This window comes from Zingiber officinale, chromosome 10A (assembly GCF_018446385.1).
Source record: "Zingiber officinale cultivar Zhangliang chromosome 10A, Zo_v1.1, whole genome shotgun sequence".
Taxonomy (NCBI): domain Eukaryota; kingdom Viridiplantae; phylum Streptophyta; class Magnoliopsida; order Zingiberales; family Zingiberaceae; genus Zingiber; species Zingiber officinale.
The window spans coordinates 2,526,526-2,539,970 of NC_056004.1; the positions used below are offsets into that span (position 1 = coordinate 2,526,526).

At 38.5% G+C, this 13,445-nt stretch overlaps 2 protein-coding genes across 2 annotated transcripts; one reads left to right on the plus strand and one right to left on the minus strand.

Annotated features, from left to right (window-relative positions):
• Nucleotides 1-1,297: 1,297 nt before the first annotated feature.
• On the plus strand, nt 1,298-6,400 carry LOC122028020 (chitin-inducible gibberellin-responsive protein 1-like). Its single transcript, XM_042587036.1, has 3 exons — nt 1,298-1,491; nt 2,034-2,148; nt 4,634-6,400. Exons 1-3 carry the CDS (start codon nt 1,298-1,300, stop codon nt 6,209-6,211), a joined length of 1,887 nt encoding a protein of 628 aa, XP_042442970.1. The 3' UTR covers nt 6,212-6,400.
• Nucleotides 6,401-6,540: 140 nt separating this feature from the next.
• On the minus strand, nt 6,541-7,378 carry LOC122026325. Its single transcript, XM_042584998.1, has 2 exons — nt 6,848-7,378; nt 6,541-6,760 (listed from the first exon to the last, which is right to left on the minus strand). Exons 1-2 carry the CDS (start codon nt 7,126-7,128, stop codon nt 6,712-6,714), a joined length of 330 nt encoding a protein of 109 aa, XP_042440932.1. The 5' UTR covers nt 7,129-7,378; the 3' UTR covers nt 6,541-6,711.
• Between the last annotated feature and the right edge of the window lie 6,067 nt (nt 7,379-13,445).

Genomic DNA, 13,445 nt, shown 5'->3' on the forward strand with positions numbered 1-13,445 from the left:
CTCCGACGACACTGAAAGGCTACTACGAAGTTTTAATTTTTTTTTTCTTTTTTCAATAATATTTGTATTTCAATTCTCGTACTAAATCTTTTGTAACCAATTTTTAAACTAATAGTGATTATCCAAGGAAAGTACTCGATGAGTGTGGGCCTTGGAGTAGGAATCGTTGAAGGTTCCGAACCAAATAAAAAATTACTTGTGTTAGCATTTAAATTTTTGTATTTTCTTTCCACTGTTATTCTCGATTTTCAAAAAAAAAATGACGATCATCATCTCTCTCTGACGACTTAACAATCCAACACATAGGTCTACCGTTTCCAACTCTCGATCTCTTCTCCTTCAATATTTCTATTCTTCATGGATCGCTCATCTACTCAACGCAACAGAGAAAAATAAGCCAAAATAAAGGAGGACGGATCCTCTGGTCCGTAAATTATGGACCAGAAGATGATCTATTTTTTTAGACTCTTGATTTGGATGGACCCCATTTTATTTACAGGTGGAGTCTATCCAAATCAAGGATCCTCATACAATAAACTATCCTCTAGTCCACAATTTATGGATCAAAGATCCCTATTATCGCCCTCTTCAATATAAATGATAAATTATTTTAAAATAATGAAAAAAAAATTATTATTATTTTTTTTTATTTTTTTTTTATTTTTTTTAAAAAAAAGGAGGATAGACACGGGGACAAGTACGTACTCATGTGAATTGAATTGAATTGAATGTACATCATGCCGTAGTATTAATTCATACCGCATTCTTTTGCTCATTCCTGAGCATTCCTTTCAATACTCTTCTTCCGTCTACTCGAGACGTACCCAGCACCCAACTTGTGGGCCCGGATGAGGATGAGCTTTTATGCCAATCACAGAGTAGGTTTGACGAGATAAGCAAGTCAAAATGGAAAGGTTCGTGCATTACTTGGTGACTTCTACTCTCCTCTTTCTTGTCTCTTTCCTCTTGGAATGGGTCCCCGCCTACATGTCATTCTCCACGTGAGAGAGAGCGCTGCACGATGGACGATCAGGATGGAGTCAAAATGGGCGGTGCTTTTGTAGTACCCGTCGGATCGCCATCCGACGGCGATTAGCGGGTGTGCCAGCGCGGCGCATGAGGTCCGACTTGGCGACCCCGCGTATCCCAGGGTGGGTCCCGCACGACGCCACGTCACGTGATTGTCACGTGACGAAGCGCGTCTAGGAGTGGTACGTTGATTAATGGCCGCGTGATCTGTATTGGACGCGGTGGATTTCTGCCTGGAGGACGCGTCTCACAACGCTAGGGACGTCAAATGACTGACGAATCTGCTTCGCAGACGCCGTTAAATGGTACGGTCACCGCCTTTCTTTCTTCGCCGTATAAAGCAGCGGTTCAAGGGAACAAAACCTTCGATCTTTCGTCGGTAAACTTTGGGAGAAGAAGTGGAGAAAGCAGAGACGCAGGGCGAAGCGATTTGGAAGCACGCTGGATCGCAGAAAAAGAAAGGCAAGTCTGCCCATAATACTTAATTTAGTAACTTACTTAGGGCTTGTGTATCGATTTCGTTCCCAAACGTTGATTCCGTTTGCTCTTCGTTCCTTTTCATACGGCCAGAGGTTTGGCTGATTTGGGAGTGCTGTGTATGATGAAGACGAGTTAGTTATACGATGCTGATATTGTCTAGGACTTCGGGCAATACGTAGGAAGTAGATAGAGTTTTTGTAGGATGGATAAGACAATGAAATATTTAGATTTTCAAAAAAAGAATGATTTTTTATTTTATATTTTTATTCGCGTAATTTTATTCTTAGATTTTTGGTTTAGTACGTTTTTCCTGATTATTGAAGGACCTTTTTATTGCCATTAGATAGTTGAAAGAAAACTGGCAAAATGAAGAAAAGATGAATAATTTTGCACTAACTGCTGCCTGTTAGGTCAATGTTCTTGTTCCTTAAATGTAACAATTTGGGTTGCTTAATTATAAAATAAACAGTCAATGAAGCTTCCAAAGAATCTGTCATGCTTGAGGGTGTTACTTGCATTATCAGACGGGCAGTGAAAATCTTGAGCCTCAAAATAGAAACATTCCAAAAGCTGGTAATGTCTGAAACCAAGATTTTCTATCTCAGGCTGTTGGGAAAGCCATTTACTTTTATTCCAAAGGTTTTTTTTTTCAATAGATAAATACGTTCTTAACTTCTTATGGACCACTGTCTATTTCTAAGAAGGATATTGCTTCTGACATGATTCTAGACAGCCTCTCTGATCTGGCAACTTACTATCTTAGGGTTGGACTTACATAGTTGAACATGTTTTAACTATTGTGAAAGCGGGATAGGGAAATACATAGACAGAAGGTGAACAGATGGATGATGGGTATGTTTTGACTTGGATGATGATGGTAGTGGGAGTAAGGACAAATATATGATTGTTTTTTTATTAAAGACTTTCCTGTCAGGAGCAAAACACCAGTGGGTTTTGTAATATAGGTTGATGTCTCTGTCTTTGAATTGTTGTGCCTTCTTGGCTGTTCGTATTTGACACTCTGAGAAGATTTACTGACTTTGCAAACTGAAACCAGAGGTCCAGAATATTTAAGCACAAAACGGTGATAGTAGATTCATCAAAGCCTTGTAAATAGGACTTGATTTGTGAAGTAAATTATCATATATCAGTCTTCTCCATGTAGGACTTGATGTCCTACTCTAGGCCTAATTGCTAAATCACAACAGAATGAACAGGAGAGGTGTGAAGTTTCAGTAATGGCATTATCATCATAGATAACCCTTTCACCCTTCACCAAATAATGGGATTAACCTCAATCCTTCTCAATGTAAAAATTGACTCATTAATTTTACAGGGCAGAACTAAAATGTGTTCATACCAGTGTTGATGGACTCATGACTCAATTAGGCCTTGCAATGCACTGCAGTTAGCCTATTCCCATGGATTAAACTTTGATATTGCAAGATATAAATCATCCCTTAGCTGTTTTTATTGATTTGACAAAGTTGGTGCAGTCAATGTGAGATAATTTGTGTTGTAAGTGTTATGGTAGAAGCTGGATTGGTGATTGATATATGATTTGATTATAGCAGATTTCATTTCTAATTAACTTTTGGTGAAAATTGTCTTTACTAGTTGACATGCAAAACTACATTTCTTATGTTTCTGTTGAATAATCATCAGGATATCTTGGTTATGAGCATTCCAAGGGTATTATCCTGATATACTTTATCTCTGTTTTCTCTCTGTGATGCCCTTGGTAGCAAGTGAAAATTTGCTATTTGTTTGATATTTAATAAAACATTCACTGATGAGATATTCTCCATCCATTCTTGCGCAATATGCCAAAAACATTCAGAAGTCTCCTGCATGCTCACTCACTACTCCCTTTTTGGTTTGGCCGTGTGTAAAAAATAAGTTTGCAAATGCAAATGATGTGTCTGTCTGTTCAGGAATGTGCATCCATGAAATTCCTTTTTATATATGTAACTATTCCGTGTGCTGATGCAATCTTTTAGGCCACTGTAGCACAGTTATAGTAGGGTTATTGACAAAAGGATCCATCCTGTATATAGTTCACAAGGGAAAAACTCATTGCAATGTTTCACTATTTCAGGATGTTAGAATAGGAATAAAATAAATTACCTGGTCTTACATTTATCCAGTCTATTCTCTTAGTTTTTAGGTTAGTTATCATGGAATATAATAAACACGAATTGTATTCTTATTTTTGGATAATGAAGTGATGTCCAAGCTTTCACTCACTCTGATTTTTGTATAGCATCCTGCCTTTCAGGATAAAGGAACCAACTGTTTTGACTTCTTTGTGGCAATCAGATAATCCTATTAATTTTCAATTGAAATCTCTCCATCCTTCAATAAAAAATATATCTGAGTTTGTCTTCTGTAGGAGAACAAAGTACAAAGTTATTCATAATTTGCAACTAAGTATTCTTCTCCCTTCGATTTAGGATTTGTAATAGAAAAACATTAAGAATTATCGTTGCACGGCAGAATTTGGTGTTTGGTTAAGGTTTTTTGGCAACCTAGGTGAGCTCAATGTGAATATGTCAATAGGAGCTTGTTCTTATTGCCCTCCTAATTAAGAGTTATGTCCTACATTTTCCTATCTTTAGCTATCTTACAATGCAGATTTTTCCAAAAAGGCAGTATTGGCTTTCATTTAAATTGACACACGTGCATACTGGAGGATCCTTGCCTATATCTCATGAGCAATTGATCCTTTTATGATGAAAACTAACCTATTGTGTTGATGGACTATTGCAGACCTTGCATACATTCCAGAAGTCCTTCCTGAAAAATTTGCTCATAGTGAAGACACATTTGATTTGATCATGTAACTTTCCTTCCCAACCGTTTGAGTGCAACAACCTCTCTGCCAAACAACTAGTCAGGAGCGGTATAGTTCAATAGAGATCTTCACCAGGGTTTAGCCAGTTGAGTCCTCTCAGCTTACCACTGATAAAGATATCAAGCAGTCTCTAGGTGGTCTTCCAATTGGTATTCAGTTACAATCAAACTGCCTTCTTGCAGTTTCTAGTCAGAGCATGAGGAATGCACTACAAAAGATTGAGACTGCTTTGATGGAACATGATGCTGTTGAACCAACTCCTAGCTCTAGTCATGGTTGGACAGCAAACAGCCCTTGCTTGCAAAACAGCGGTCGAGCACGTGGAGCCATGAAACCCAACTGGAATCTCCTGAAAGCAAACAACCCTTGCTTGCAAAGCAGCGGTCGAGGACATGGAGCCATGACACCCAACTGGAGTCTCCTGGAAGCAAACAGCCCTTGCTTGCAAAGCAGCGGTCGAGGACATGGAGCCATGACACCCAACTGGAGTCTCCTGGAAGCAAACAGCCCTTGCTTGCAAAGCAGCAGTCGAGCACATGGAGCCGTGAAACCCAACTGGAGTCTCCTCAAAGCAAGGAACCCTTGCTTGCAAAGCAGCGATCGAGGACATGGAACCGTGAAACCCAACTGGAGTCTCCTGCTGTAGTCCAGTCTCTCTCTGGCAAACAGGTGAGTCTAAGCCATGAAGTCCGTCCGGAGAAAAAACTTCGAGAAATGAACCCTCTAGGTGGTAATGTGAAACAGCTTTTGCTTCAATGTGCTGAAGCTGTATCAGAGAATAAATCAGAGGAATTCAAGTTATTTGCTGAAGAAGTCCGCAATGCTGTTTCCATCACCGGAGAGCCTATTCAGCGTCTTGGTGCTTATATGCTAGAAGGACTTGTGGCAAAACAGGAGTCTTCAGGTACCAACATCTACCGGGGTAAGTACCGCGAGCTGGACAACAACAAGCTTCTTTCATACACTCACATCTTGTATGATATCTGCCCTTACTTCAAGTTTGGATATATGGCCGCAAATGGTGCAATTGCTGAAGCTCTAAAGAATGAAGACATGATCCATATAATAGACTTTCAGATTGCTCAAGGAACCCAATGGGTTACACTAATACAGGCTTTCGCAGCAAGACCTGGGGGGCCACCACACTTGCGAATCACAGGGATCAATGATCCATCAGCAGACCATGCGCGAGGAGACAATCCGAATCTAGTTGAGAACTTGTTTTCTGACATGTCCAAGAAGTTCAACATTCCCCTGCAATTCCGCAGCCTAACTGTGCACGGACCTGAGGTCACAAGAGAAATGTTGGACATCAGAACTGGGGAAGCGCTCGCTGTGAACTTCACTCTTCAGCTACACCACACCCCGGATGAGAGTGTCGATGTGAACAACCCTCGCGACGGCCTGCTCAGAATGATAAAGGGATTGTCACCCAAAGTAACTACTCTGGTTGAGCAAGAGTCAAACACCAACACAACACCTTTCCTGACAAGATTCTCAGAGACATTGAATTATTACTCTGCGATGTTTGAATCTATCGACGCGACTTTAGCAAGGGATAGGAGGGAGCGGATAAGCGTGGAACAGCACTGCCTGGCGAAGGACATAGTTAACATCATCGCCTGTGAAGGCAAGGAGCGAGTGGAGAGGCATGAGCTGCTTGGGAAGTGGAGATCCAGACTCACCATGGCAGGTTTCAAGCCCTATCCACTGAGCTCCTATGTGAACTCCGTGATAAAGACTCTGTTGGGTCATTACTCTGATAAATATACAGTGTTGGAGAAGGATGGCGCATTACTTCTCGGATGGAAGAACAGGAACCTGATCTCAGCGTCAGCGTGGCACTGATCTAAGGACCCTTTTAACACGGTTTAGATTAGTTTCTTGCATAAACAACATCCACGTAATGGCATATGGAGCTTGATCAAGCGGCTTGTTTGATTTCTTCCGCTTCATTTACATTCTGCCAATGCTGCAAACTGTCCTAGTACACTTGTAATCTTATCTTGTTAATTAGAAAAAACTACTTGAGAGCTTTGATGTGTGAGTCAAATGTTCTTCATCCGTTTGACTTTTCAATCCTCAAAATTTCCAAGCTAAAGATTACTCTTCATAATAGCTTTCAATCCTTTCCTCCCTGGTTTTTTTACTTATAAACATGTATCAAAATTGGATGAGGTTAAAATACTAACAAACTCTGTTACTTGAATAATTATTTTGTTAAAATATATATACAAATTTATAATTTTAACAGTAGTTTGAGAAAATAATCATTATAAATGCCAACACTAACATCACACGGTCCATACACACAGTTAAAAATCTCCTCGATCTTTGTCGATCCCAGTTTAGAATAAGAAGGCCGTCGGCGCGAAGGCTGGCACAACTTCACGGAGCCTGAAGGAAAGAAAACGGTAGAATTAGACAAATACGCAACGCTTAATTTAAAATCCGGAGGGAAAAGAAAAAACAAAAAAAACTCACCGGTGATCTTCGCAATCGGCGGCGCGAAACGCCACCGGTTTCACCTTCGTCTTCGCCTTCGCCTTCCCCTTCCCCTTCCATCCTCCAGCGCCTTTGGCCGTCGCCGCCGAGGTCACGTTCTCCGATATCGCCATCAGCGACGGTCGCCAAAGCGATGCTAATCCGCGACGCTCCCTCCGACGTCGCTTGTCGAGCGAGGCCCTCTTCGCCGCCGGCGTTAGCTTCTCCTCCTCCTCCGGAGGGCAAGTACGACGGCAGCAAGGAAATTCTAGTAACTTCATCTTTCTCTTTATCTTTCCCTCAATCACAAGCCTCGACTCCCCACTCACCAGAAGTAACTTCCCGGTGGATCCATGGGCATCGACAGATAGATATAGATAGATAGAAAGTGCAACTCGACCTTTATTTGACCATAATACCCTTTAAAGCAGGTTTGACACTAGCAAAAGAGGAGTGTTTTCGGGATAGTGATCGAGTCAACTTGTTTCGATAAAGAGAGGACAACCGTGGGGCATCTGAAGCCCATTAGATTATCTTTTTCCTTGTTAAATGTTTTTCAAGTTATCAGCAAATGAAGGATAAGATAAGCCCTCCCTTAAAGTGTAAAAGAAAAGGATCCCACGTAAATTTGAAATTTTTCGTCTCCTGTTTTGAAAGCTTATCTACCGCCGCCATTTCATTCACTGCATCTGCCCATTTCCTAAACCTTTCTTCTAAATGCTCTGAATCTAAACGCTAAACTACTTTTTTTCTCCGGGTTGTTTCATTGTATCAGGAGTTGAAATTATTGGAGCAGTTAAATGGTTTCAGACATCCCTATCAAGATCTTCCAATTATCTAAATCATCAGGCTTTTCTTCCCTCTAAATCATCTTGTGAAAACTTTTGATCCCATGCAATTAGCTAAAACGCTTCAGAAACTGATAAAGGATTTATTTTCAGCAAAAAAAAAAAACAAAAAAAACAAAAAGCGAAAAAGCAAAAGTAGTCAACGTGCAATCTGGAGATGAAGCAAGTGGGAAGAAGAACAGCACGAGGCATTCCTGCAATTGTTTGTGTTTCTTCTCTTATCTGAAGGTTTCTGAAGTGGATTGACACAGACACATTGCCCGCTAGTTTATCACTTTTGGTTGAACTCTGTTATGAGCTTTAAATGAAAAAATTGACTTGATCATCCAATTTGGTTGATAAATATGTAGGATTGGTTGATAAATATATAGGATGGTAAAGAATTCAGATATGGATGATATTATTTATTTTGGATTTAAGTGTTCGTGATTTTACTTTTGGACTCTACTCAAAAGGTCTCATGCTAATGGATATATCTTTCTCTTATAAATTCATGATATTTCCCATGTATTTTCAACGTGGAACTATATTTACAACCTCAACAATCCTCCCTTTAAAAAAAGGACCACAGGCTTCCTACGTCCGATCCTCGACCCACTCGGTTCATCCGACCAATTAGGACTTCCTTATCTAGCCGCAACTAGAACTTCTTACCTGGTGTCTGATCCTCTTTATCCGAACATAGGAGCCTCCACTTTTTTTGTTCGAGGTCAATATTGTATCCACATAGCTCAATCAGACCATAGCTCTTGTGCACAGTCGACGGTTAAACCTTCTGACAGTTCGGACTATGATACCAATCATAAGATCGAAAAAAAATTTAGATATCTCCACAATTATATGATATTGTCCATTTTGAGCCTAAGTCCTCATAATTTTATTCTTGAGCTTTACTTAAAAGGTCTTATGTCAATGAAAATATCTTTCTTTTATAAATCCAAGATCATTCTCATATATTTTCAATGTGAAACTATATTTATAATCTTGCAATCTCAATAAAATAAGCACACTGAGGTATTTTGCTGTGGGTTTTAATTTAATGCCGTCTTCATTTTCAGTACCATCTTAAGACTTCTTTTCCAGCAAGATGGTTAATTTTCTTTTCTTGAAAGATTAGATCGGGATTATGCTCTGAGCAAGTTAATCTAACAAAGTGCACCAGAAATATGCAAGTCAAATCTACCATCAAAATCTTGCTCAAAAGCAGATCTAGCAGTGATGATTCCAAGCTTCATCAGATCCAAGAAAAGTCAGATGAAAACGTGAAGATTCCAGAGGAAATGGCAGTCATTAGCCAAATATTTCAGTCCCTAATCCAACTAGAATACAGCTTAAATTACGTAAACAGAGGCCTGCATTATCAGAGCAGATCTTAAATATGAATTAACCAGTCGACCACAAGCATCGGAGTTGGTAAATAATAATGAAGATTCCTTTGTCATGCACTGGAAACAGGTGCAGTTCGCTTGCACGAGGAGCTCCACTGTCAAGCTGACAGGAAACATGACGCCACGAACGTACACAGAAGTTTCTGCTAAATTAACACAACTGAAAATGATTTCCTCGAGACTGGGACATCGAATCTTCTGTCCCATGGACCATGGACAAAAAAGATGTTCAGGGATCGTCATGTCTCAGAGTTTCCTCAACATCGTTAATTTCTGATGCAACTTCGAGTGTTCCCTTGTCTTCATTGGCTTCACATTATAAAAGGCCACAAGCATCCACCAGGCTTTTCGCACTGATACTCCAAATTAAACACAGACTGATCCTTGGAGCTGCAGGCCTCATGGTGCAATTGCTCGTCTCGGCGTTGATCGTTGCCAATCTTCTTTCGACGGTGGCCATGGGAAGGCCTTTCCAGGAGGCCGTGGGGGTGCAGGAGAAGCTGGCATTAGTAGCTGCAGACTCGCCCATTTCGAGTTTCTCTGCGATGGAAGGCAAGATGGATCGAGCGAGTGCCCCAGGTGATTTGAGGCATCATGATCATCACCACCGCCGGTTGGATAACTCGATCGCCGGAGCAGAGGTGATACTGGGGGCGCTGGCTGCCACAGTGATCGTCGCCGTGATCTGCTACATTCGGGTCACAAGGAAAAGAATTGAAGATGAGAAAGTTTGATCCCCCTCCCTATTTGTTTTCTTTACTTGCTCTCCTACAAATTCTACTGTTTGACAGAAAATGTGGCATATAATTTAATAAGTTTGATCCCTGTGATAGGTGAAGCAGGGATTTGATCCCAAGCCTTGTGAGCAACAACGGAATTGGAGGAAAACTAAGCTAAAATTTAAAGAATTAATGTATATAGAGACGAAATGGGATCGCAGTAAGAATTTTGAGGGGAAAAGGAGGCACGATTAATCAATGCAAACTTCTAAACAAAAGGTAAAATTGACAACAACTTTAAAAAAATTTAACTTTAGTTCCAAAGAAGATAAAAATTTAATTTACTCTCCGTAGAAATAGCAGTTACGTGACCATAGTGTTATATATATGGGAGGAAGACTGGTTTTCATTTTGAATATGAATGACTTTGTAGCTTATTTTTTGTTGCAACCAATTTGAGGATGAAGGATTAAATTCATATGGGTAGGCTTAATTTCCATTTGGATTAATTGGATTAAATGAATACAGATTTAATGTTTAGATCTAATAACCCAATTTATTAATATTAATGGACTGTTAATAAGGTATAAATTTTATGATGGATAGTCTCCATAGATTGGGTCGGATATATAAAGGAAGAGATTTTGTTCAATTAGGAAATACTAAATCGTATTCTCTTCTCCTCTATTCTTCTACCCATTGAGAATGACCTTGGGTTGTCGGCTCAATTCTATGAAAGACTTACTATGCTAATAGGATATCTGGTGACAAATAAGAGATACAATTGTATTAGTTATGGACTTAGGTCAACGTTTGATTTGCCTATGCAGATACATCTTTTAGTTTTGTTTTGATGTATCATAATCATTTCAATTGTATCAAAGTTAAAGATTAGCTTCAACGATTTAGAAATACACATCAATTTTATATTTAATTCTATATAGATGAGTGAAATTGATGCATATCCGTTGAATGTAGCATGGATATGTTAGGATTTAACTTATGAATTGAATTTTTTTTTTAATTATCCGTGAAGAACACGATTGATGACACAATTTTGTGATTTTTTGAGCTAAAAAAAATGTTCAAAAAATCTGGTTTTTTGATATCAAGTCACTAATTGATTGGTAAGTGTAAATTTGGGCACAAAATGTTTCCAAATCAATTAGGTGACTTATTCGTGTTCACCAATCGATTGCCATAAGGATTAATCGATTGAGATGCCTAAAATTGCACAGAGAAAGACCTAAAATCGATTGGGTGATCAATTGGTGTTCACCAATCGATTGCCATGAGGACTAATTGATTGGGAAACCAAGAACATAACCATGCATAGGTCTCCAAGTCGATTGGGTGATCAAGTGGTTAATACCAATCAATTGCCATAAAGGGTCAATCGATTGGAGAACCCTGGGTCGAATATAGAAGGTCTCGGAATCGATTGGGTCAATCGATTGAATATCACCAATCGTTTGCATCAATCGATTGCGGTTCATTTGGTTGTCCACAAAAGGTTTCTAAATCGATTAGTGGATTGATTGATGTTCACCAATCAATTAGGATGGATGAATTGGTGAACATAAACCTTCTGAGTCAATTAGGAAACTTGACTACTATCCACCAATCGATTGTCAATGGTGCGCAATCGATTAGCGTGTCCATAATTGGCACATAAAGTGTGTCAATCGATTGCGATTTGTTGGCAATTGATTGAGTAGTGTGTTAATCAATTGGTAGTTGACACCAATCTATCAATAACTAAATTTAGCTCAATTTTCAACAATTCTTCTTTCTTGTTTTTTTCCTTGCTCTTGCTGTTTAGTCGAAACTATACTATCTCCAAAACGGCGAGAATTATTAGGGAGACTAGGAGTATAAGCGTAGAGGAATGTATATCTATGTTAGGATGATTGATTCAAAGAAAAATCATTTTTGTCGGATATATGTTTAAGGAACCTCACAAGTTTAGTTTGGTTTCTAAGTTATGCACTTAGTATGTTGGCCCAAAGGAAGGGGCACTATGTAGCCGATTAGAAGTGTGTGAGTAGTGTTGAAAATATACGCTACTGACATGATGCGTCAACCCAAAGGAAGATGAGTTATGTGGTAGATGAAAGTGATTCTGAATTGTTTGGAGAGTACCACTAGTAAATTATAATTTAGTATAAAGAGTTAATGTAATTTGCACTAGATATTTCAATTAATGCTCATAAAGTTGAATGTTTTGTTCGTTGCATTTTGTTATTGCACAACTATAAATATACATGTCTTTTTTATTAAATTGGGTTATGTTCTTTAATTTTATTTATTTAGTACTCTCAATATCTGCTAATTTGAACAACATCCTTATGCTTACTGACACAAACTTTAGATAGTGGAAAAACCATATAAAGTACTAGCAGACTACATGGATTTAGACTTTACATTTAGGCATGATCGTCCTGCACCTTTGACTAGTTATTCCACTGTAGATCAAAAGGTGATCTTTAACAAGTGAGAGCGATCAAATTACATGAGTCTAATGATCATGAAGATATCTATTCCGGAATTCCTTAGAGGTTCAATTACTGAGAACAAGGATTCTAAAACCTTTATTAAGGAGTTGGCAAACCAATTCATCTCAAATGAAAACGTCGAAACTACTATACTTCTCACAAAGTTAGTGTCCATATGTGGTACAATAGGAAGGGTAATATTAGGGACTACATCATAGATATGTCAAGCTTGGTTACAAGACTTAAGATACTAAAGTTAGATATGTTTGAAAGCGTCATTGTGAGCATCATCCTAATCTCTATGCCTACATAGTTCACTGCCTTTAATATAATTTACAATACTCAGAATGAGAAGTGAACACTAAATGAGCTCATAGCTCAATATGTATAGGAAAAAGAGAGATTACGGCATGACACATCTCACAGTACTCAATTTACATCCTCATCTCAATATTCAAACAAGAAGAAAAGAAAGGATAAAAGTAAGAGTAAGATTAAATAACTTACAGTGACATAGGCTTTAGGGCACAAGGTGCAAAAGCAATCTAACTTATTTTTTTTTATAAAAAAAAAGATCATTTGAGGAATTAATGTCCTAAATACGTCAACTGGCATATCAAGAAAAGTAAACATTTCAATTTTATCGACTCAATCCCGTGGAAAACTTTTACTGTGCTTGCAAGATCTCCGGTGATAAAAGATATAATGACATTGGCTATGGATTTAGGTCGGCATTTGATTTGTCGTGGTATCAATTTCAATTTTGTATTGTTTTAAATATAGATGATAATTAAATTCGGTTGTAAATGCCTCCTTTCGTTTTGTTTTTGATGTATCACAATCCTTCTAGAGGGTGCCATTTTGCTTGTGATAGCAATTTCGTCATTGCATTAGTTTCCAATTGAAATATGAGCCAGAACTCTGTACGTGAGCTCATCACAAATTAAATTAATTATTATATTTCTCCCCTAGAAAAAAGCTATGACTCTTTGGAAAAGTTTGATCAATGAATGTTTTTAGCTACGAGAATTATTTGAAAAAAAAAACCCTACAAATTCTTATAAAAGAGGAATGGAGTTTTAGTGGCTTCCTTGAGAGAGTTTAATTATAAGAGCATTAGATGCTTCAAAAAAAATAAAGAGGAAAAA